Below are 24,786 nucleotides of genomic sequence, written 5' to 3'. Positions count from 1 at the left end.
CCTGGAAAATCCCATGGACAGCGGAGCCTGGTAGGCTACAGTCCATGGGGTCGCTAACAGTCGGACATGACTGAGCGACTTCACTTTCACTTTTCCCTTTCATGCACTAGCGAAGGAAATGGCAACCCACTCCAGTATTCTTGCCTGGAGAATCCCAGGGACGGCAGAGCCTGGTGGGCTGCTGTCTATGGGGTCGCACAGAGTCGGCCACGACTGAAGCGACTTAGCAGCAGCAGCAGCATGTTGAAAACCGTTGTGACTCTCCAGACCCTCAAGAACCACAGAGAGCCCCTACTTAGAAGCGTGTCTTTGCTGCAGAGTGTGAACTCAGGCAAAACCTTGCATGGGGCCTAGCACACAGGCAGCACTGGAAAACTGGGGTGGGGAGCCACACACAGGCTTGTGTGTGCGTTGTGTGTGTGAGTGTACATGCATCTGGGGGCTGGGAAGCAAACAGAGTCTTACCTGTGTGAGATAGAAGACGTGCGTGTGAGGGACCGTGAACAGAGCATTGACGGCGCCGCGGAAAGTGTAGATCTGCTGGTGGGGGTCTCCCACGAAGATCTTCCCACAGGGCTGAGATAGAACGATGTTCATGATGGCTGCAATCCAGGAGGGACAAGTAAGTGCTCTGACGCAAGGCCCACCCACACAGCAAAAAGACCAAACGGGAGACAGGAAAGGATGAGAACACTTGCACACTGGACGGCAGGGTTATCCTTCCCTGCAGGGTACATGCACTCAGTCCAAGGAAATAATTTTCATTCATGTATTTATTTCTGGACATGCTGCGAGGCATGTGAGATCTTAGTTCCCGACCAGGGATTGAACCCGCGTCCCCTGCAGTGGAAGTGCAGTGTCCTAACCACAAACCATCCAGAAGTCCCAAAGAAACAAGTTCATAACAAACAGTTTCTAATCCTATGGATGCAGATTATTTTTACTCCTGAATATGCAATTGTGTCTAAGAAATCATAGAGGCAAATATAAAATGATGCAAATTATCCTCTTTAATATAAGAACTCAGGGCCTAAAGATGACCTACCAAGTCACATTATTTTCTAACAGCCACTAGGAAAAAAAAACATTGTTCACTCTGAATCGACTACCTTTTCCCTTCGGCATGAGTCTTTGTCCTAATAATGTGATGACCTAGGCTCAGCCAGTATTTTAAGAATAACCCAAGCAAAATATTTAGAGGAAAATAATTCTCCTTTGGGTGGACGTGGGGATAGAGAATGGGGGGACTGTTGAAATATGGAAGCAAAGGATTTCAGAGTGACTAAGCGTCAGACCAGAGAAGGAAATGGCACCCCACTCCAGTACTCTTGCCTGGAAAATCCCATGGACGGAGGAGCCTGGTAGGTTACAGTCCATGGGGTCGCTAAGAGTTGGACACGACTGAGCGACTTCACTTTCATTTTTCACTTTCATGCGTTAGAGAAGGAAATGGCAACCCACTCCAGTGTTCTTGCCTGAAGAATCCCAGGGACGGGGGAGCCTGGTGGGCTGCCGTCTATGGGATCGCACAGAGTCAGACATGACTGAAGTGACTTAGCAGCAGTAGCAAGCGTCAGACACCCCTCCTACTACAGATAAGAACCACGGACACGGAGGCTGTCCTAAGATGGCGGAGGAATAGGACGGGGAGACCACTTTCTCCCCCACAAATTCATCGAAAGAACATTTGAACGCCGAGCAAACTCCACAAAACAACTTCTGAACGCTGGCAAAGGACATTAGGCACCCAGAAAAGCAGCCCATTGTCTTCAAAAGGAGGTAGGACAAAATAGAAAAGATAAAAAGAGAGACAAAAGAGTTAGGGATGGAGATCTGTCCCAGGAAGGGAGTCTTAATAGAGAAGAAGTTTCCAAACACCAGGAAACCCTCTCACTGGTGGGTCTGGGGGAAGTTTTCAAATCTTGCAGGGCAACGTAACTGGGAGGAAAAATAAATATATAAAACCCACAGATTAAGTGCCTAAAGGCAACTCCCAGCAGAGAAGTACCCCAGACACTTGCATCCGCCACCAGCAAGTGGGGGCTGAACGGAGAGAAGCGGGCGGTATTGCTTAGGGTAAGGACCGGGCCTAAATGCCCTGAGGGCAATCTGAAGGAGCTAACTTGAGACCGCAACCTAAACTGTGGGATAGCCAGAGAGAGAGAGAATTATCCCGCGAAAAGCCCTAACCTAAGGCCCTACCGGCCCGCTCACAGAACAAAGAACTGAGCAATACCAGAGAAGAGCTAGCCGGCTGCGGACTGCCCCATCCCCGGCCAGACATGGCGGGCAGGCGGGTGCCAGCCAGAGCCGGAAGGGGGCAAACTCGGCCCCAGAGAGGGCATCCACTACCAAACTGCGAACAGGCTTCTAGTTTCTAACCAAAGACTTCCTGAGATTCTGGATGGTTGACATCTGCTGGGAGGGTCACAGCCAGAGATCAGCTCCCCAGAAGAGACACACAGCACACTGGAGACGGGCATGCCCAGAAACCGAGGCTGGGACTGGGAAGGTGATAAGTCACACTGCACCTGAAGAGAGTGTGGTCGCCAAACACCTGGCTGCCTGAGCTGCTCCGACCGGGGATTGGCACAAACCACGGGCCCAACCGAGTCTGCGCCTTTGTGGAGTACCCGAGAACCTGAACCTGAGAGGCTTAGACCTGGGAAGTACATGCAACTCAGGGCCCACTCCCCAGCAGAGAAACCTGAAGCCTGAGCAGGGTAGACTGGGAAAGCACACACGCCGTGAGCGGGGGCAAACCCAGTGTGGCCGAGATACTGCGAGTATTCCCCACACACGCCAGTGATATTTGTTTGCAGTGTTCTTCCCTCCCCACAGCACGACTGAACAAGTGAGCCTGAACAAGAGACCATCTCCGCCCCCTTGTGTCAGGGCAGAAATTAGACACTGAAGAGACCTGCAAACAGAAGAAGCCAAATAAACAGAGCGAACAGCTTTGGAAGTGACAGGTGCAACAGATTAAAATCCCTGTAGTTAACACCGACTACATTGGAAGGGGCCTACACAGATATTGAGAAGTATAAGCTGGAACAAGGAACTATCTGAAACTGAACTGACCCCAGACTGCCCACAACAGTTCCAGAGAAATTCCTAGATACATTTTTACTATTATCATTTTTTGTTAAAATTTTTTTTAAATTTTTTTCTTTTTTTAAGTTCTCTATTACTCCTTTTTCATTTTTATAACCTTATTACCTTGCAAAAAAAAAAAAAGACCCTATTTTTAAAGCAAACTTCATATATATTTCTTATACTTTTTATGATTTTGGTTTTTTTTAAATATTGTATTTTTAAGAGTCTAACCTATACTCTAGATTTTTAATCTTTATTTTATAGTATTTGATATCAATTTTGCACATTTAAGAATCCAATCTTCAGTACCCATTTTTACTCAGGAGTGTGATTACTGGCTTGATTACTCTCTCCCCCTTTTGACTCTCCTTTTTCTCCCCCAGGTAACCTTTATCTCCTCCCTCCCCTTCTCTTCCCAACACAATTCTGTGAATCTCTGTGGGTGTTCTGGGCTGCAGATAACACTTAGGGAACAGAGTACTGCCTAGAGCTATCTCTCTCCTCTTGATCGCCTCTTTTCGCCTCCTGCTCACCTCTATCTCCTTCCTCCCTCTTCTCTTCTCTATGTAACTCTGTAAACCTCTCTGAGGGTTCCAGACTGTGGAGAACATATAGGGAATTGTTTACTGGCTAGATTGCTCCCTCCCCATTTGATTCCTCCTTTTCTCCTCCTGGTCACCTCTTTCTCCCTCCTCCCTCTTCTCTTCTCCATGTAACTTGTGAACCTCTCTGGGGGTCCCTCACTATGGAGAATCTTTTCACCATTAACCTAGAAGTCTTATTATCAGTGCTGTATAGATGGAGAAGTCTTGAGGCTACTTAAGAATAAGACTGAAAACCAGAGGCAGGAGGCTTAAGCCCCAAACCTGAGAACACCAGAGAACTCCTGACTCCAAGGAACATTAATTAATAAGAGATCATCCAAAAGCCTCCATACCTGCACTGAAACAAACCATCATCCAAGAGCCAATAAGTTGCAGGGCAAGACATACCATGCAAATTCTCCAGCAATGCAGGAACATAGCCCTGAGCATCAATATACAGGCTGCACAAAGTAACGCCAAACCCACAGACATCTCAAAACTCACTATTGGACACTCCATTGCACTCCAGAGAGAAGAAATCCAGCTCCACCCACCAGAACACCGATGCAAGCTTCCCTAACCAGGAAACCTTGGCAAGCCAATCGTCAAACCCCACCCGCAAGGAGGAACCTCCACAATAAAGAGGAACCACAAACTACCAGAATACAGAGAGGCCACCACAAACACAGCAATCTAAACAAGATGAAAAGGCAGAGAAACACTCAGCAGGTAAAGGAACATGATAAATACCCACCAAACCAAACCAAAGAGGAGGAGATAGGGAGTCTACCTGAAAAAGAATTTAGAATTATGATAACAAAAATGATCCAAAATCTTGAAAACAAAATGGAGTTACAGATAAATAGCCTGGAGACAAGGATTGAGAAGATGCAAGAAATGTTTAACAAGGATGTAGAAAAAATAAAAAAGAGTCAATTAATAATAAATGAAGCAATAAACGAGATCAAAACACTCTGGAGGGAACCAACAGTAGACTAATGGAGGCAGAAGATAGGATAAGTGAGGTAGAAGATAGAATGGGGGAAATAAATGAAGCAGAGGGGAAAAAAGAAAAAAGAATCAAAAGAAACGAGGACAACCTCAGGGACCTCTGGGACAATGTGAAACCCCCCTACATTCGAATCAGAGGAGTCCCAGAAGAAGACAAAAAGAAAGGCCATGAGAAAATACTCGAGGAGATAATAGTTGAAAACTTCCCTAAAATGGGGAAGGAAATAGTCACACAAGTCCAAGAAACCCCGAGAGTCCCAAACAGGATAAACCCAAGGGGAAACACCCCAAAACACATATTAATCAAATTAACAAAGATCAAAAACAAAGAACAAATATTAAAAGCAGCAAGGGAAAAACAACAAATAACACACAAGGGGATCCCCATAAGGATAACAGCTGATCTTTCAACAGAAACTCTTCAGGCCAAAAGGGAATGGCAAGACATACTTAAAGTAATGAAAGAGAATAACCTACAACCCAGACTACTGTACCCATTCAGATATGAAGGAGAAATCAAAAGCGTTACAGACAAGCAAAAGCTCAGAGAATTCAGCACCACCAAACCAGCCCTCCAACAAATGTTAAACAATCTTCTCTACACAGGAAACATGGAAAGGGTGTATAAACTCGAACCCAAAACAACAAAGTAAATGGCAATGGGACCATACTTATCAATAATTACCTTAAATGTAAATGGGTTGAATGCCCCAACCAAAAGACAAAGACTGGCTGAATGGATACAAAAACAAGACCCCTATATATGCTCTCTACAAGTGACCCACCTCAAAACAAGGGACACATACAGACTGAAAGTGAAGGGCTAGAAAAAAAAATTTCACACAAATGCAGACCAAAAGAAAGCAGGAGTCGCAATACTCATTTCAGATAAAATAGACTTTAAAATAAAGGCTGTGAAAAGAGACAAAGGACACTACCTAATAATCAAAGGATCATTCCAAGAAGAAGATATAACAATTATAAATATGTATGCACCCAACATAGGAGCACCACAATATGTAAGGCAAATGCTAACAAGTATGAAAGGGGAAATTAACAATAACACAATAATAGTGGGAGACTTTAATACCCCACTCACACCTATGGATAGATCAACTAAACAGAAAATTAACAAGCAAACACAAACTTTAAATGACACAATGGACCAGCTAGACCTAACTGATATCTATAGGACATTCCACCCCAAAACAATCAATTGCACCTTTTTCTCAAGTGCACACAGAACCTTCTCCAGGATATATCACATCCTGGGACACAAATCTAGACTTGGTAAATTCAAAAAAATTGAAATCATTCCAATCATCTTTTCTGACCACAATGCAGTATGATTAGATCTCAATTACAGGGAAAAAACTATTAAAAATTCCAACATATGGAGGCTAAACAACACGCTTCTGAATAACCAACAAATCATAGAAGAAATAAAAAAGAAATCAAAATATGCATAGAAACGAATGAAAATGAAAACACAACAACCCCAAACTTACGGGACACTGTAAAAGCAGTGCTAAGGGGAAGGTTCATAGCAATACAAGCTTACCTCAAGAAACAAGAAAAAAGTCAAATAAATAACCTAACTCTACACTTAAAGAGACTAGAGAAGGAAGAAATGAAGAACCTCAAGATCAGTAGAAGGAAAGAAATCTTAAAAACTGGGGCAGAAACAAATGCAAAAGAAACAAATGAGACCATAGCAAAAATCAACAAAGGTAAAAGCTGGTTTTTTTGAGAAGATACATACAATTGACAAACTGTTAGCCAGACTCATCAAGAAACAAAGGGAGAAGAAACAAATCAACAAAATTAGAAATGAAAATGGGGAGATCACAACAGACAACACAGAAATACAAAGGATCATAAGAGACTACTATCAGCAACTATATGCAAATAAAAGGGATAACTTGGAAGAAATGGACAACTTCTTAGAAAAGTATAATTTTTCAAAACTGAACCAGGAAGAAATAGAAGATCTTAACAGACCCATCACAAGCACGGAAATTGAAACTGTAATCAGAAATCTTCCAGCAAACAAAAGCCCAGGACCAGATGGCTTCACAGCTGAATTCTACCAAAAATTTAGAGAGCAGCTAACACCTATCCTACTCAAACTCTTCCAGAAAATTGCAGAAGAAGGTAAACTTCCAAACTCATTCTATGAGGCCACCATCACCCTAATTCCAAAACCAGACAAAGATGCCACAAAAAAAGAAAACTACAGGCCAATATCACTTATGAACATAGATGCAAAAATCCTTAACAAAATTCTAGCAAACAGAATCCAACAACATATTAAAAAGATCATACATCATGACCAAGTGGGCTTTATCCCAGGGATGCAAGGATTCTTTAATATCTGCAAATCAATCAATGTAATACACCACATTAACAAATTGAAAGATAAAAACCATATGATTATCTCAATAGATGCAGAAAAAGCCTTTGACAAAATTCAACATCCATTTATGATAAAAACCCTTCAGAAATCAGGAATAGAAGGAACATACCTCAACATAATAAAAGCTATATATGACAAACCCACAGCAAACATTATCCTCAATGGTGAAAAATTGAAAGCATTTCCCCTAATGTCAGGAACATGGCAAGGGTGCCGACTCTCACCACTACTATTCGGGTCTGACTCTCACCACTACTATTCAACATAGTTTTGGCCACAGCAATCAGAGCAGAAAAAGAAATGAAAGGAATCCAGATTGGAAAAGAAGAAGTAAAACTCTCACTCTTTGCAGATGACATGATCCTCTACATAGAAAACCCTAAAAACTCTACCAGAAAATTACTAGAGCTAATCAATGATTATAGTAAAGTAGCAGGATATAAAATTAACACACAGAAATCCCTTGCAATCCCATACAGTAACAATGAGGAAACAGAGAGAAATTAAGGAAACAATTCCATTCACCATTGCAACGAAAGAATAAAATACTTAGGAATATATCTACCTAAAGAAACAAAAGACCTATATATAGAAAACTATAAAACACTGTTGAAAGAAATCAAAGAGGACACAAATAGATAGAGAAATACTTTATGTTCATGGATTGGAAGAATAAGTATAGTCAAAATGAGTATACTACCCAAAGCAATCTATAGATTCAATGCAATCCCTATCAAACTACCAACGGTATTTTTCAAAGAAATAGAACAAATAATTTCACAATTTGTACGGAAATACAAAAGACCTCAAATAGCTAAAGCAATCTTGAGAAAGAATAATGGAACTGGAGGAATCAACCTGCCTGACTTCAGGCTCTACTACAAAGCCACAGTCATCAAGACAGTACGGTACTGGCACAAAGATAGAAATATAGATCAATGGAACAAAATAGAAAGCCCAGAGATAAATCCACATATCTATGGACACCTTATCTTTGACAAAGGAGGCAAGAATATACAATGGAGAAAAGACAATCTCTTTAACAAGTGGTGCTAGGAAAATTGGTCAACCACTTGTAAAAGAATGAAACTAGAACACTTTCTAACACCATACACAAAAATAAACTCAAAATGGATTAAAGATCTAAACGTAAGATCAGAAACTATAAAACTCCTAGAGGAAAACATAGGCAGAACACTCTCCGACATAAATCACAGCAGGATCCTCTCTGACCCACCTCCCAGAGTAATGGAAATAAAAGCAAAAATAAACAAATGGGACCTAATTAAACTTAAAAGCTTTTGCACAACAAAGGAAACTATAAGCAAAGTGAAAAGACAGCCTTCAGAATGGGAGAAAATAATAGCAAAGGAAACGGCTGACAAAGAATTAATCTCAAAAATATACAAGCAACTCCTGCAGGTCAATTCCAGAAAAATAAATGACCCAATCAAAAAATGGGCCAAAGAACTAAACAGACATTTCTCTAAAGAAGACATACAGATGGCTAACAAACACATGAAAAGATGCTCAACATCACTCATTATTAGAGCAATGCAAATCAAAACCACAATGAGGTACCATTTCACACCAGTTAGAACGGCTGCTATCCAAAAGTCTACAAGCAATAAATGCTGGAGAGGGTGTGGAGAAAAGGGAACCCTCTCACACTGTTGGTGGGAATGCAAACTAGTACAGCCACTATGGAGAACAGTGTGGAGATTCCTTAAAAAACTGGGAATAGAACTGCCATATGACCCAGCAATCCCACTGCTGGGCATACACACTGAGGAAACCAGAATTGAAAGAGATATGTGTACCCCAATCTTCATCACAGCACTGTTTATAATAGCCAGGACATGGAAGCAACCTAGATTACCATCAACAGACGAATGGATAAGAAAGCTGTGGTACATATACACAATGGAATATTACTCAGCCATTAAAAAGAATACATTTGAATCAGTTCTAATGAAGTGGATGAAACTCTAGCCCATTATACAGAGTGAAGTAAGCCAGAAAGAAAAACACCAATACAGTATACTAACGCATATATATGGAATTGAGAAGGATGATAACGATAACCGTATACGCGAGACAGAAAAAGAGACAGAGATGTATAACACAGTCTTTTGGACTCTGTGGGAGAAGGCGAGGGTGGGATGATCTGAGAGAATAGCACTGAATCATGTATATTATCATATGTGAAACAGATCGCCAGTCCAAGTTCTATGCATGAGACAAGTGCCCAGGGCTGGTGCACTGGGATGACCCAGAGGGATGGGATGAGGAGGGAGGTGGGAAGGGGGTTTAGGATGGGGAACACATGTAAACCCATGGTTGATTCATATCAATGTATGGCAAAAACCACTACAATATTGTAAAGTAATTAGCCTCCAACTAAAATAAATAAATAAATTTAAAAAATTAATTAATTAGCTTAAAAAAAAGAAAAAAAAAAAACCCAATCCACCCCTGTTCATACTAGCCTAAAAAAAAAAAAAAAAAAAGAATCATGGACTCACTGCACACACGTTCTCTGACACATGCGTGATGCAGTTTCTATGTATTTGAGACTACCGGTATCCCAAATGCTTTATCACCTGGGGTGCAGTCCTGGGCCTCGTCCACAAAGATGGCGTCAAAAGAGGCCAGCAGGGGCTTGCTGAGCTGCCAGAGTTTCAAGTAGCCTAGGAGAAGAGGCAAAAGAGTCAGAACACGGGGTGAGGTGGGTCCACGTGGGCTCAGGGGTTAGGACAGGCCCATGAGTACCATCGTGTGTCATATGGTAAGCCTCCTCCTTGCACTCGCCCAGTTTCCGCATGTTGTCCCAAAGCCGGCTCGCTTCAAGGACTCCGTTCTAGAAAGCAAGTGACACGGTGACACCGAGGTCAGGGCCCAGAAATCAGGGGTTCATGTGCATGTGCAGGGGTCAGAGCGAAGGCTCCAGCACATGGTGAGTGGTGGCCCCTCCCTGACCTCCCCCAGCTGCATGAGGGCCTCATGACACCATCAGGCACCCAGACGGCAAGCAGCCGGGGATGGACCACATCCAGCGGCAGAGCATCTTTCAGGGAGCACAGCATCCAACAAACCAGGAGAGGATGGATGATTCCTCTAGATTTATAAACCACAGTGATTATAATTCATAAAGAGAGTGGTCAGGGACTTCCATAGCAGTCTGGAGATGAGGGCTCTGTGCTCCCACTCCACGGGGTACATGCTACATCCCTGGTCAGTGCAGTGGGAGTGAGGGAAAAAAAAACAGTAGCCAATGACTGATAAGAATTCATAAAAATTAGAAGAGAGATACTTCATCCTTAAATCCTAGGACTAGCAGACCCCATGGTGAGCTCTGATAACCTTGGCAGGAGCCCTGTCGATGCAGTGCAGGCCAGGCTGAGGACCAGGGGAGAGGACCACACTTCACAGAAGACCCTGGACACCCTGCTGCCACACCAGCCTGTGGCCTCCCTCCGCCTCTGCCTCCTGCCAGCAGCTCTGAAGACACCGAAAGCTGGGACAACCTGACCCCAGGTCATGCCCTCAACTTCCTAAGCCTTAAGTCCAGGGAGACTGAGCTGCTCACCAGCTTTTCGCTCTGTTCCACCATGACTCGTTGCCCCTGGCTGTTCTTGCACCAGATGGGCACATGGTCGATCGTCAGTTCCTCGTCGGCCGAGGCAAAGAAGTTTTCCAGGGTCTTGCACACGAGCTTGGCCCTGATGAAGCCACCCTTCCCTTCAGTGAGGACGGAATTGACCATGAAGGGGGTTAACTTAAAGAGATTCAGCTTCTTCTTCAATTGGTACCTGCAACGCACATCCCGAGGGCACAGGGTCAGCCTACCTGGCCACACAGGACTTGTGTCCCCCAGGCCTTGCCCCCTTCTCTTCAAATGACACCACCAGGTTGCCAGCAGTGGCTCCTCCAGGTGAGGAAACAAGCTGAGGGACTGAGTGAGGTCCTTGTAGGACCAAAAAGGGCTCCTCTAGGCTTTCCAGAATTCAGATCTAATAACCCAGGAGACAAAGGGACTCACAGCAGACATCATTGTTTCATGGTGTGGACCCAACTCTAGGAGACCCTGGGGGGACCTTGAACCTCCCTACAGCCTTCTCATCCCATGGGGCGTGGCTCAGAGGCCCTGGAGCCTGGGTCTAGCGCCCCTCAGCCCCATCCTCTCCCCTCCCGCTTCTGAGCAGAACCTGAACTGATCAACCAGGCTGGTGGTGCCTGGGACTTCAGACATGTCATCTGACCTGTGCCTCAACTCCAGAGACATGAACATGCCTCCCTCAATTGACAATGTACCTCTCTGGGGTAAAAGTATAAATCACTAAATCTTTCCTTATATTCCCTGTCTGTAAACGGAGATAAGGCACTACGTTTTCCCCTGTCACTGGGGTGCACTGACTGCAATGTGAAAGCACCAACGTGATGCTCACTTGCGCCCGATATGACCATAGGCCATGGAGTGGAAGGTCTTGCAGATGACGTTGCTGGGGAAGACAAGCTCCGCCTGCTTGGCGATACTCTTGTTGAAGGTCACATATAGAAACCTGCTCTGAGACCACTTCTCGGCATACTTGACCAGCGTGGAGGTCTTCCCGGTGCCTGGAGATGCCAAGAGGAAGGGCGGTCACCCTCTGACCAGGAAGAACTGCTCCAATGGCACCCTAATCAGTATGTTCCCATCCTTATCTTGCCACCAGCCTGGGACCCGACAGTGGCAAGCTCTCCAGTACTGATGAGAACTAAAAGCCATGCAGTGAAGGGAACACTAGAATCGAGACAGAGCCACCTGGGTTGGGGTTGCAGCCACAGCTGCTCTAGTGAGGGGCCCACTGACTTCCTTGAGCTTCAGTCTGCTCCTCAACTGTGTGCATGTAACACACAGGGAGAAAAAGCAGTATGATTAAAGGTCAGACAAAGAGTGACCAAGTACTTTAGGAGCCAGCTAACACAATTAGCTGACCGAGGCAAAACACTGGACCACACCTCTGGGGATGCAGGTTAGAATTAGAAGGTAGAAGCCCTTCTAGGTTTCACCCTACAGAAAGCCAGGAACTCCTGACATTGTCTGAACAAGACAGTCACATGACCTGCTGCCCCACAGCCACCCATGTGTGAGCAGACATGATGACGCATAGCAGGCTGGGTTAATCCCACAAACTATGGACTATCTGCTCCCTGGAGTGGTAAGAAAACACAATTATCCCTTGACAACTGCTTTTTAGATGATTTAATTGCAGAAGTGGAATAACAGATGATGGTAAGATATTCCAGCAGGTAGAGGGAAGGGGGATGCAGCAATGAGAAGCCTTCAGGAACGGCAGCCCCTTACCTGCAAATGCCATTATTTTCACCACCTGGAGAGGCTCCATCTTATGGCTTAGGATCAGCTGTTGTTCATGTGTCAGCTGGATGGTTGTTTTCTTTCTAATCATTACAGAAGAGAAATTAGGAAAAGAGCAAGGAACTGAAAAGATCAGATGATAAGACTACCAAAAACCAAATAGGAAACCAAATGGAGTGAATAAACTTTAACGAGAAAAAAAAAGGGAGAAGCGACTTTGCTGGTGGTGCAGTGGATAAGAATCCACCTGCCAATGCAGGAGACACAGGTTCATTCTGCGGTCCTGGAAGATCCCACATACCATGGAGCAACTAAGCCTATGAGCCACAACTAAGCCTATGAGCCACAACTATTGAGCCTGTGCTCTAGAGCCTGCAAGTCACAACTACTGAGTCTAAGTGCCTCGAGTCCGTGGTTCCACAACAACAGAAGCCACCACAATGAGAAACCTGCACATCGTAACTAAAGAGTAGATCCTGCTCACTGCAACTAGAGAAAAGCCTGTGCAGTAGTGAAGAGCCAATATGGCCAAAAATTTAAAAAATAAAATTATTTTAAAAAAAGAATGCTCTCTTCTTTAATAAAAAGAGAAAAAGGAGAGGGTGGTCCTTTAGAGTGATTAAAACGTTCTAAAACTAGATTATGATGTTAGCTGAACACTCAGTAAATCTACTGAGATTTACTAAAAATTACTGAATTATATACAATTAAAATGGGTGATTTTTATGTAATGTAAACTATAACTCAATAAAGTGCTTAATACAAAACTCTTTTTCTCCTTAAGTATGACAGTCATGAGTCAAAGGGGACAACACACCACACACATCTACAGACGGACGTACCTCGGCCAGACCGACGGTTCCTCTTTGTCTCCTGAGGCCTGAGCACAGGAATTCTCCTGAAGATACAGGCAATAGAAGATGTTGTAGTGAATCCTAACAGGAAGAAAGGAGATTAGAGATTTCCAAATTCAGTCATAATCTGTATCTTATTTTTCCTCAGACTCCTAACCATTGCTAAAAATAAAATATGTACCATTATTTTCCAAAAAAAAAAAAAAAGGGCTTAAATATACCAAGAGGTGTATTTAGCTGCACTGTTGGAGGTAAGTAGCAGTGCAGGTAAATATCTGGAGAGCATGTTCTGGGAGAGAGGCCTGGCCGCAGGGGCCAGAGGAGAGACTGGGACGTGCTCTCTGGGGAACAGGACGCATGTCCACACACGTGGACGCGGCCCCAGGGATGGTGTGCAACCGAACAGGCCCCAGGGATGGTGTGCAACCGAACAGAGCCTCCTGTCCCTGGAGTGCGATTGCTAGCACCGTCGCACTCCGGTCTCCCAGAGAACCTGGGGCGCGGTGGGTGGGGGGCTCACCCGGGGGGCCCGTTACCGGTTGCTGATGCTAATCCCCTTCTCCCGCATGGCGTAGAGCAGCACGGCGATGCAGTACAGGGTCTCAGTGACGTCTGGCACAGTTATAGTGGAGCTGGGCCGCCGCAGGCAGAAGAGCAGCTGCTGGATGTCGCTGACGCTGCTGGACAGGAGGACGATGGCCGCCACCAAGGCCCACACGTTGACGCCCTAAGGAGGGAGGCGGAGAGGATGAGAGAGGAGACCCGAAACACAGTCGGTGAGAAGCACACGGACGACAATGAGGAAAGTGAGGCTCAGGGTTCACATGTCTCCTACTGACCCTCTGCAAGAAGGCCAACTTCCCAAATGACACTTGGGAAACAATGGGAACGTCTCCTCTTACCCTGGATTCCTTCTTTCTCATCACTTTTGGATCTGACTTCTCAGTTTCCTTTGATTGAATAACATTTATCAAGTCCCTAATATAAGACCCTGCACGGAGGTAATCCACGCCCTCCCCACTCAGGTCAGTGTGAGCTCTCAGGTCCAGACACTCAAGTCCAACAAGCTTACTAATAAACGTGCCAAAATGGGCGGGTAAGAGGAAAACAGCAGTCTTTACAGAGAAATCAAGGCTGACAATTCAATGCCATGAAGATGTTAATTTACTACTGACCTTCCCTGGTGACTCAGTGGTAAGGAATCCACTTGCCAATGCAGGAGACATGGGCCTGATTTCTGATCCAGAAAGATGCCACATGCCCCGGAGCAGCTAAGCCTGTGCACCACAACTGCTGAGCCACAACTGCTCTGGAGCCTGTGAGCAGCAACTACTTAAGCCCGCGAGCCTGTGCGCCACAAGAGAAGCTGCTGTGATGAGAGGCTGAGCATCACAACTGGAGAGCAGCCTCTGCTTGCTGCAACTAAAGAAAAGCCCATACAGCAATGAAGACCCATCACAGCCTAAAAAAATAAATTTTTAAAAAAGAAATGCCAATCTACTACTTACTTTACATTATGACTATTTAATAACTTATTAATGGAACTTCCCTGGTGGTCCAGTGGCTAAGATTCCACACTCCCAATGGCAGGGGCCCAGGGTTGGTCCCTGATCAGGGAACCAGATCCCCATGACGCAGCTAAGAGTTCACAAACCACAACTAAAGATCCCACATACTGCAACTAAGACCCCATGCAGCCAAATAAATTTAAAAACCTTTTTAAAGAAAGAAAAGATAGGTAGAATTTTTAAAAATATTTATTAAATATTAAGTTTAATAAATAGTAAATAAATTATTGAAAGTGTATGATTAGGGACACAGTATGCTCCAGACTGCAAGGAGATCCAACCAGTCTATCCTAAAGGAAATCAGTCCTAAATATTCATTGGAAGGACTGATGCTGAAGCTGAAACTCCAATACTTTGGCCACCTGATGCAAAGAGCTGACTCACTGGAAAAGACCCTGATGCTGGAAAAGATTGAGGGCAGGAGGAGAAGGGGATGACAGAGGATGAGATGGCTGGATGGCATCACCAACTCAACGGACATGGGTTTGGGTGGACTCTGGGAGTTGGTGATGGACAGGGAGGCCTGGCGTGCTGCGGTTCATGGGGTCGCAGAGTCGGACACGACTGAGTGACTGAACTGAACGCTCCATTTATTAATGTCTGAGAAAACGTTCACTAACATGGAAATATCAAAAATAGTCAGATAACTACTATTCTTAACTCCTTGCAAGTCTCCCTGTTAAAACCACATCCACGAAAGGAAAGTTCTGCACATTTCTCACTACAACCGTCCTGTGAAACAAACCTCAGTCCACCATCAACAACCACTTCACTGAAGGCAGAGAAATGCACAGGGTTAGATTTCCAACCCTCCACTGGTTGCAGAATGAGGCTGGGGTTGCATGTGGTTTCTAAGAGAACATTAAAGAAGAACCCTTGATCTAGATGACAATTCCAGGAGATGGAGTTAGGACACTGTGGACTATTTCCAGCATGTCATTAACTCACCATGTGTCAGTACCAAGCCCTTCATTTCTCTGGGCTTCCCTTGTGGTTCAGCTGGTAAAGAATCCAACTGCAACACGTTGAGACCTGGATTTGATCCCTGGGTTGGGAAGATGCCCTGGAGAAGGGAAAGGCTACCCACTCCAATATTCTGGCCTGGAGAATTTCATGGACTATATAGTCCATGGGGTCGCAAAGAGTCGGACACAACTGAGCAACATTCACTTTCAGAAAACCCAAGCTGTCACCAATACAATGGGCTGCCTTGTAAAGAAACTCTTACAATCAAAGTGTTCGGAGGCTAGGTGATCATCGTCTGTTGAAACCGCTCAACAGAATAGAAAACTGGATGAAATGCTTTTTAAAATTTCTTCCAAATTAAAGAATCTGTGGCCATATATTTCTCTAGGGGACCAACGACAAAGATTAAGGCTTCAAAGCAGAGATTTAAGGAAGATTTTTAAAATAAATCTAAAACAACCTTCAGCCACACCTGACCACCAAGATATTTTCTTCCAAAGAGGAAAGGCGACGTCTCCCCAGCCCTCCCCACAGCCTCTTCACGTACGGCAGGGGCAGCATAGAGGTCAGGGAGGTGTTGGCGCACGCAGGCCTCTGCCTCGGGGAGGAGAAGGTGATCCCTCAGACTCCACAATGCCTGTCCAGGGTCCACACTCGGGGAGCACTTCGTGGTGGCTGTGTAGCTGTTAAGACATTCACAGCAGTGTCCGTGGGAAAATGATCCTTTAAGTGCTGATCTCTCAGAAAGGACTTCAGAAATCCACTTCCTCCCACAGGACGGTGACTTACCGGATGAGGTTCAGCACGCACAGGTCTGACTCCTTCTCTATGCCGTAGCTCGACAGGATGCCATCTACCTTGCTGACGGCTTGCTCTTCATTCATCAGGTATCGGTGATACAGCTTTTTCCAAGGAATGAACTAGATAGTTTAAGAAATCCAAAACGACATGCAGGCAATGGCTGTTAGAGACCAGGCTACAGACACAGACAACCGTTTAGAAAACGATGACAGCCCACAACTCAAACGCTGGATAAAGGGCAGAAACACGACACAGATTCCAGCTGAAAACGAGGAGAAGGTGAGTCTCAGTTTCTTGGTTCCAATACCAACTTGTTACAGAATCTGGGGAGAGCTAGAGCTTCAACTTTCCCATCTGAAACAGAGTCTGGTGCCTGTCGAGACACTAATGACTCAGAGTTTCAACTAGGATTAAACAACATGAGAGCTGCAGCTATTTTAATATTAAACAAAACAGACTTTAAGTCAAAAATTTTAGAAGAGACAAAGAAGAAGATTACATAATGATAAAAGGGTCAGTTCACCAAGGAGACATAACAATTATAAATACACATGTACCAAATATCAAAGTCCTAAATCTAGGAAGCACATATGGGCAGAACTGCAGAGAGAAATAGACAACAGGAGACTTTGATGCTCCACTTTCAAGAACAGATAGCACAAACAACACTAAAACAATTGAACCTAACTGACATATAAATAACACTCTACCCAACAACAATATAGAATCTTCTCAAGTACACAGAACATTTTTCAGGATAGATCACATATGAGGCCACAAAATAAGTCTTAATCCATTTTAAAAGACTGAAATTATAGAAAGTATGCTTTTCAATCACTACAGAATGAAACTAGAAATTAGTAGCAGAAAGAAAACTGAAAAACCCACAAATATGAGAAAATTAACAACACATTTTTAAAGCAACCAATGGGTCAACAAGGAAATCACAACTAAATTAGAAAACACCTTAAGACAAATAAAAACACAGGTACCAAAATGTATGGGATGAAATGCAAACAATGCTAAGAGTTAAGTTTAGCTATAAAAATTACATTAAATAGCTATAAAAATTACATTAAAAAAGAAAGATCACAAATCAACAACCTAAATTTACACCTAAAGGAACTAGAAAAAGAACAAAGTAAATCCAAAACTAGCAGAAGGAAGAAAATAAAAAAGACTATAGAGGAGAAATAAATGAAATAAAGACTAGAAAAATAGGGGGGGAATCAATAAAACTAATAAGAGTTATTTTAAAAGATCAACAAAATTGACAACCATTAGATACATCATGGAAAACAAGGAAGATTTAAATAACTGAAATCAGAAATGAAAGAGGAATGTTACAGCTGACGTCACAGAAATAAGAAGGGTTATAAAAATACTTGAAATAATTGCAGGTCAACCAACCAGATACTCTAGAAGAAATGAATAAATCCCTAGGAACACACACTCTACCAAGACCGAATCATGGAGAAACAGACAATCTGAACAGATCAATAATGAGCCCGCTAGGCTCCTCCATCCATGGGATTTTCCAGGCAAGAAATACTGGAGTGGGTTGCCATTTCCTGGTCCAGGGGAATCTTCTCGACCTAGGGATTGAACCTGGGTCCTCCTGCATTGCAGATGGGCTCTTTCCTGTCTGAGCCACCAGGGAAGCCCAAGGAGTAAGGAGACTGGATCAATAATCAAAAGCCTCCCAAAAAGGAAGCTTCCAGGACTAGGTTGCTTGACTGAAAAATTCTACTGAACATTTAAAGAACTAGTATCAATCCTCCTCAAATTCTTCAAAATAACCGAAGAGGAGCCAACGCTCCAGACTTATTCTGAGGCCAGCATAACCTTATACCAAAGGTAGACAAAGATACCACAAGAAATGAAAAGAAAATGAGAGCTGAGACAAGGTCACTGAAAGTAACACCATCACGTCATTGCCAGTGATGATAAAAAGAGCATTGTTCTGACATTTCAAGACATAAGAATAAACTGGGATACCTTCCCAAAATCTTCTCAAGCAGAATGGCAGGAACCCTCATTTATACCCAGTTCCCACCAGAGATCTTAATCAAGTGCCCAGAAATACTGACCCAAAACCAAGTTCACAACTAAAAACAGAAAGTTATTTGTCTGAAGGTAGGAGACAAGACCCCCAAGCAAAAGATGGAGCAACAGCGATGAGAAATTTCCTCCAAAACCTTTTGGGCTTGGAAGAGAGATGTCCTAACTCTTAACAAATCCATCTTGCCCTCCATCTCCAAGGTTGTCAACTTCTCATTCAGTAAAGAATCCGCCTGCAGTGCGGGAGACCAGGGTTCAATCCCTGGGTTGGGAAGATCCCCTGGAGGAGGGCATGGCAACCCACTCCGGCATTCTTGCCTGGAGAATCCCATGGACAGAGGAGCCTGGTGGGGGTGTAGTCCACGGGGTCACAGAGTCGGACACAACTGAGCAACTAAGCACACGCATTTGAAGAATGGGTTAAACTCTCTACCTCTGGCTTATTCCCAATGGCTGGTCTAAGGGACACACTAGCTAAGCAGAACCTTCTCCCAGCCCTCAGGTTTTCTGGAGACCTGAACCTGGGAAGTATAACGACACAACAAACGGAAGCACAGGCTGTGGGCTAACGGTACCAGAAAATCCTTTCTGTGAGCGTGGGTTGCCCCTGTGTCATTCTCAGAAGGTACTCCTGTGACTACATGCAACACTCATTTAGCAACTTCCTATTAATACATGTAAACTATTGTGAGACACAGTGGAACACACAGTGGAGAATGCACAAACAGGACAACCTGCCCTCCAGCAATGCTCTAATGTTAAATGAAGGAGGAAGGCTCTCTAAGATCATAGCAGAACATCATAGGCTTGAACAGAGCTATAAATTGCTATCATAGCGTAAGGAAGAGAGAGAGGGTAACTTCCGTGGGATGGAACAGAGAAGAGGAGTTACTCGGAGAGTGCAGCCTGGAAGAGGTGAGATGTCAACAGAGATATGAGGGACTCTTTGGGCTGGTCGGCTGTGGGGTACAGATTAGAGCAGCGTAAGGGAAGTACCACAGTCCACAGCTGGGAGGCAGCATATCGTGTGCTGTGGACAGAATACCAGGATGGACTGGAGAGAAGTCAGCAGTGAGCCTGGAATAAATAATAAGGTGGGACACACACAGAAGTTCTCAGGTGCCTCCAGGGGTTGGGATTTGATTCTAGAGGACAACGGACACTAACATTTCTGAAGAAATGCCATCGTCAGGAGGATGCGTTAAGCGAGGCGAATCCGTGAAGATTTAGAGCAAACATCAGAGAATGAAGAGCACGTTCCATACCAGCGGATCGCTGATGACCTCCCTCCAGAGGCGGCACACCAAGCTCAGGTTCCAGTAGAGGTCTTCCACGGGCAGGAAAGCAAAGATGTGCCTCAGGACCTCGCTGGGCAGGCTGCAGATGTGGCTCGGGGGCTCAGGGCAGGGCAAGGTCCCAAGAAGCCCGTAGTGAGAGTCAGGAACAGGGTCCAGACCAATGTCCTCCACCTCCTGGCTGGGTTCTCCAGGCTGCACGCTGAGCTGCCACACCCCGTCCTCTGCTTCTCGCCTGGCTTCCCTGGGCCGTGTGCATGACGGGGACGAGCGATCCCATGGGGTCTTCTTAGACACCCCATCCCACGGACTGGTCCCTGGGGCTGGATTCCTCTCGTCCTCTAAGGACCGAGACCGCTTCCTTGCAGGCAAGGCAGACCCTGGCGAGTGCAGCCTGGCTTCTCCATCTCCCCCCGGAGGCAGGGCACAGGGGCTCCCTGCCGCAAAGATCATTTCATCCTCTGAGTCCTTAGAGCTGTCCTGGCCCACAGAATTGCTTTTGGCCATGTCATTGGTGCACCGCTGCTGGCCAGTGAGGAAGAAATCAAGGTTGTATCTCAGGCATCCTCGACCTAGACAGAGAACCCACAAGAACACACGAGAAATGAGGAATGACTGATGACCCTTCGCTGACGTGAATGAGACAAACTAATTTTCAATTATCTATTTTAATATGGAAAAGAGACAAGGATGTATTTATTAGTCTGCTGATTACATATAAAGCTTAATACAAAAAGTACTCATATCAGGCTCTGTCATATGGTCAGACTATTGCCACAGGACTGTAAGATCACAGTAACAACATTTACAAATACTGAGATACTCAAAGGCCATACACGCTATAGATTCTGAAACGCAAGGTATTTGGGGGAAGACATACCCTTGGTCCCTCTTTTGGTTCTGGGTCTAGGATAGAGACCGTGGTTCGGGTCTCTGCTTGTCCATCTTTGACCAAAGGACTGGGACGCAGCCAAATGACTCCGAGCGAGATGTTGGCACTCAATGGCTGTAAGATGCTTCCGCTTAAACCTTTCCACTGTTTTGTACCAAAGGGCAGAAGAAATGGGACTCTTGTTAGTTATCATGAATTCTATAAGCTAGTCAGCAAATTAAACTTAATTTTTAGGAATACAGTGACTGTGGACCACCTGAGCCGGCCCTTTCCATCTTCTCTACTTTCCCATCAATTTTCAGTCATCTCATAGTTTCTTAGCATCTCTTCCTTAGGATTTGAGAATCCTAAAATAACCTTCTCTTTCACCTATCATGCTTTCTAGAAGCCCTGATCATGAAATGCTCATTTGAAAAGTTGCCACTATTGCCCAAATGGAGATGCGTCATCTTTTGCCAACTTCACCCAGGCCCTTTATATTCCCATATTAACCATAAATATTTTAAGAGCTGGCTGTAGCTTTTTAGAAATAAACTCACACATTGTCCCCCGAATATACCAGCTTTCCCAAATCGCAGAAGCAGAAGGCACTAAGGGGACAGTAACTGTAGGTTCCCCAAGGGGCAGCTCACCCTCGTGAGACTCCGCCCACCCACCGGTGCACCCTCGACCCCTCAAGCACCTCAATGTTCAGCACTAGTGTAAGAGGATGGGAGCAAAGCCCCCGAGAGGAAAAGAGTCGAGATCACTCTTCAGCATCTTCATGGGAAGAAATTTCATACTCCCCCTCAGCAACACAACAGCAACTGTGCCGAGAGTTCTGTCTTGAGAGTACTGACATATTTATGTTTATATTAGGCATTTTCTTCCAGGTAATCCTTTTCCATATTTGGCTGATGCTCTTCCTGTTTCTGCATATTATTGCATTTACGATCTCACTGCTTCAATGTCATTAAATACAATAGTTACCCAGTTACCCTACTGTAAACAGAATAGTTACGTTTAAAAAAACGGGTGAGGGAGGAAAAGAATATGTGCAAGAGGATTAAAGTGGCCCTTTACAGATGGCCAACAGAGAGACCACTTCCTGCCAGCACCATACTTTCACAGGCCCTAAAAATACTCTAGAGTACACTCCAGTACCACATGTTAGAATTCCACTCAACATTTCCTGTAACCCTGAAAACATCTAAAACCAAGACACTAATACGTGTATCTGGTATAATTTATATTATTAATCAATAACCCACCCCCCTCAGCCCGTAGCTTCTTCAGAAACGATGCTTCAAAATTTCAATTCATTTTTGGAAGGTTTAACAGAAGTTTTAAAAAAAAAACTTCATGGATATTTCAAGACTTTTAGAAAATTATTTCTCCACACAAAGACAGCTCTACAAGGCCCTCTGAAAGGATGCTAGAGAGACCTTTTAACTACCTGAATTCAGAGTTAAAATGCCGCTGGAGGACCCCGGTCACTTAGCTTCTTGAAGGCTCAGGGGTGCTATAATGATTAAATGAGAAAACACACCCCAAAAGACTTGTGAAACAATAAAACCAGACACAAATTTACCCATCTGCTTATTCTCTTGAACAAAGCTTAGATGTGATTGCATAAAACATTGAAATAACTTTCAAATTGTAAAGATAGTACCTAATGGCAAGACATGAAGTGTGTCAGCAGTCCAGTTACAGCCTGCTGTGTGTTACTGAAAACACCTTTTACAAAGTCAAGTCGTATGTTTTAATTTCTTATTATGATCAGAAAAGATCCCTTCCGCTGTAATGGTTTCATAAATTTCATTACTTCATTGTGGAACGTATTCCTCTACACTAAAAACCAAGTCTTATTCATACTCACAGAGGCAAGAAAAAAAAAAAAAGTTCAGTTTTTCTATAATAAAAAAATAAAGAATAAATTTAAAGTTTTCTATATTGAAAAAAAATAAGCTTAAAGTCTGATTATTCTTTTTTAAAAAGACATGAAAGTTTACCTCTTCTGCTCAGAACCTTTCATGTCACTAAGCTAATCAATCACAGATCAACACTAACATGACCTGTGGCTGGATGAATCTGAGGCCACAGGGCTCGGGGGTCCCTGTCCATAGGGTAGACTCTGAGGGACCTGAGCTCTCTGGGATTTTGGTGCCATGGAGGGTCCTGGAAGGAATCCCCTGTAGGTACCTTGGGACGACTACACTGACAAACCCCGGCCCCTGTTCAGGTGCTCCAAACCCACTCGGTTCAACTACAGGAGCAGCTGCAGAATTCCAGCCAATAAACCCATCAACCCTGTAGATCCCAGATATGTGACTCATCTCGGCTTTCTCTTCCAACATGCCCAACTGTTTCAGAGCTGGCAAATCCAATGTCCAGAATCAGAATTGAAGACAGCTGAGGAAATCTACTGATAGTTGGAGAATGTCTTATTTAAAGAAGGTGAAGGTCTATAGGTAAACTAGCCTGGAGAGAAAGTTTTCATAGATAAAATCACAAGGGAGTAAGATTACCAATGTCAAACCCTCAAATCACAAGACCCAGGGCCTTGGCGCTGGCACAGACCTGCGCGAGTATTCTGCTTCCAGCCTTTGGGTACAGCCCAAAGCGTTCCTGCACGAAGCCATCGCTGGTGCAGAGGTGCCCAGGTGGGCCATCTGGCCACTGGGCACCAGCAGGGCAGCCTGCCCTGTCCATCCGGAATGGTCCCCATGGCCCTCACTGCGCACCCGGGAGGCAGAGGTGGTGCTTTACTGCTTACTTCCTCTTCTGACTTCAGCGAGAGATCAGAAACCAAGACTGCTTTTCCCGCCTCTCGGGTCTCTGTGCCTCACTGTGTGGGAGCCAGGGCCCCCGCCACCGTCTTGAGCGTTAGTTCAGTTCAGTTCAGTTCAGTCGCTCAGTCGTGTCCGACTCTCTGCGACCCCATGAATTGCAGCACGCCAGGCCTCTCTGTCCATCACCAACTCCCGGAGTCTACCCAAACCCATGTTCATCGAGTCGGTGATGCCATCCAACCATCTCATCCTCTGTCGTCCCCTTCTCCTCCCGCCCCCAATCCTACCCAGCATTAGGGTCTTTTCCAATGAGTCAACCCTTCGCATGAGGTGGCCAAAGTATTGGAGCTTCAGCTTCAACATCAGACCTTCCAATGAACACCCAGGATTGATCTCTTTTAGGATGGATTGATTGGATCTCCTTGCAGTCCAAGAAACTCTCACGAGTCTTCTCCAACACCACAGTTCAAAAGCATCAATTCTACGGCGCTCAGCTTTCTTCACCGTCCAACTCTCACATCCATACATGACCACTGGAAAAACCATAGTCTTGACTAGACGGACTTTTGTTGGCAAAGTAATGTCTCTGCTTTTAAACATGCTATCTAGGTTGGCCATAACCTTCCTTCCAAGTAGTAAGCGTCTTTTAATTTCATGGCTGCAGTCACCCTCAGCAGTGATTCTGGAGCCCAAAAAAGTAAAGTCTGACACTGTTTCCACTGTTTCCCCATCTATTTCCCATGGAGTGATGGGACCAGATGCCATGATCTTAGTTTTCTGAACGTTGAGCTTTAAGCCAACTTTTTCACTCTCCTCCTTCAGCGTTAACAAGGCGTCTAAGTCAGAGGCCGTGTGATGCGCTCAGATCTAGAGCAGGGAGGCCTCCTCCACGCGATCACTCACAGTCAGGTCACAACGAGGACCCTGAGGAGCTGACATGTGGAGTTCACACCACAGTCACGTGGTTCTAACCAGACAGATGGAAGCACCTAGCGACACCACAGGGAGGCTGACACAGCCCATCAGCTCAGAATTACACGTGGACCATGCCATGATGAACCTCTTAAAAGATGCTATGTTTTAACAGCATCAATGTTCTTGTGAAATTACTT

The 24,786-nt window shown here is 44.6% G+C and overlaps 1 protein-coding gene across 12 annotated transcripts in view; it reads right to left on the bottom strand.

The window, feature by feature from the left end:
- Positions 1-24,786, bottom strand: part of FBH1 (F-box DNA helicase 1) — a 50,943-nt gene that overhangs the window by 18,548 nt on the left and 7,609 nt on the right. For 4 of the 12 annotated variants that reach the window (XM_081556624.1, XM_081556627.1, XM_081556621.1 and 1 more), the window contains exons 2-13: positions 20,892-21,047; positions 19,982-20,583; positions 16,644-16,774; positions 16,402-16,537; positions 13,857-14,047; positions 13,309-13,401; positions 12,455-12,549; positions 11,556-11,724; positions 10,697-10,919; positions 9,880-9,967; positions 9,711-9,797; positions 466-602 (exon numbers count right to left, since the gene is read on the bottom strand). In XM_081556624.1, coding sequence (XP_081412750.1) covers positions 466-602; positions 9,711-9,797; positions 9,880-9,967; positions 10,697-10,919; positions 11,556-11,724; positions 12,455-12,549; positions 13,309-13,401; positions 13,857-14,047; positions 16,402-16,537; positions 16,644-16,774; positions 19,982-20,518 — 1,887 coding nt within the window. In that variant the 5' untranslated portion in view covers positions 20,519-20,583; positions 20,892-21,047. Of the gene's footprint in view, positions 1-465; positions 603-9,710; positions 9,798-9,879; positions 9,968-10,696; positions 10,920-11,555; positions 11,725-12,454; positions 12,550-13,308; positions 13,402-13,856; positions 14,048-16,401; positions 16,538-16,643; positions 16,775-19,883; positions 20,584-20,891; positions 21,048-24,786 lie in introns of all 12 variants that reach the window. The other 8 variants (XM_081556630.1, XM_081556626.1, XM_081556628.1 and 5 more) reach the window with 4 other exon arrangements.

This window comes from Giraffa tippelskirchi, chromosome 13, assembly GCF_054371585.1.
Source record: "Giraffa tippelskirchi isolate mGirTip1 chromosome 13, T2T-mGirTip1v1.2.pri, whole genome shotgun sequence".
NCBI classification, from domain to species: domain Eukaryota; kingdom Metazoa; phylum Chordata; class Mammalia; order Artiodactyla; family Giraffidae; genus Giraffa; species Giraffa tippelskirchi.
This window is presented reverse-complemented; position numbering and strand designations above follow the sequence as displayed.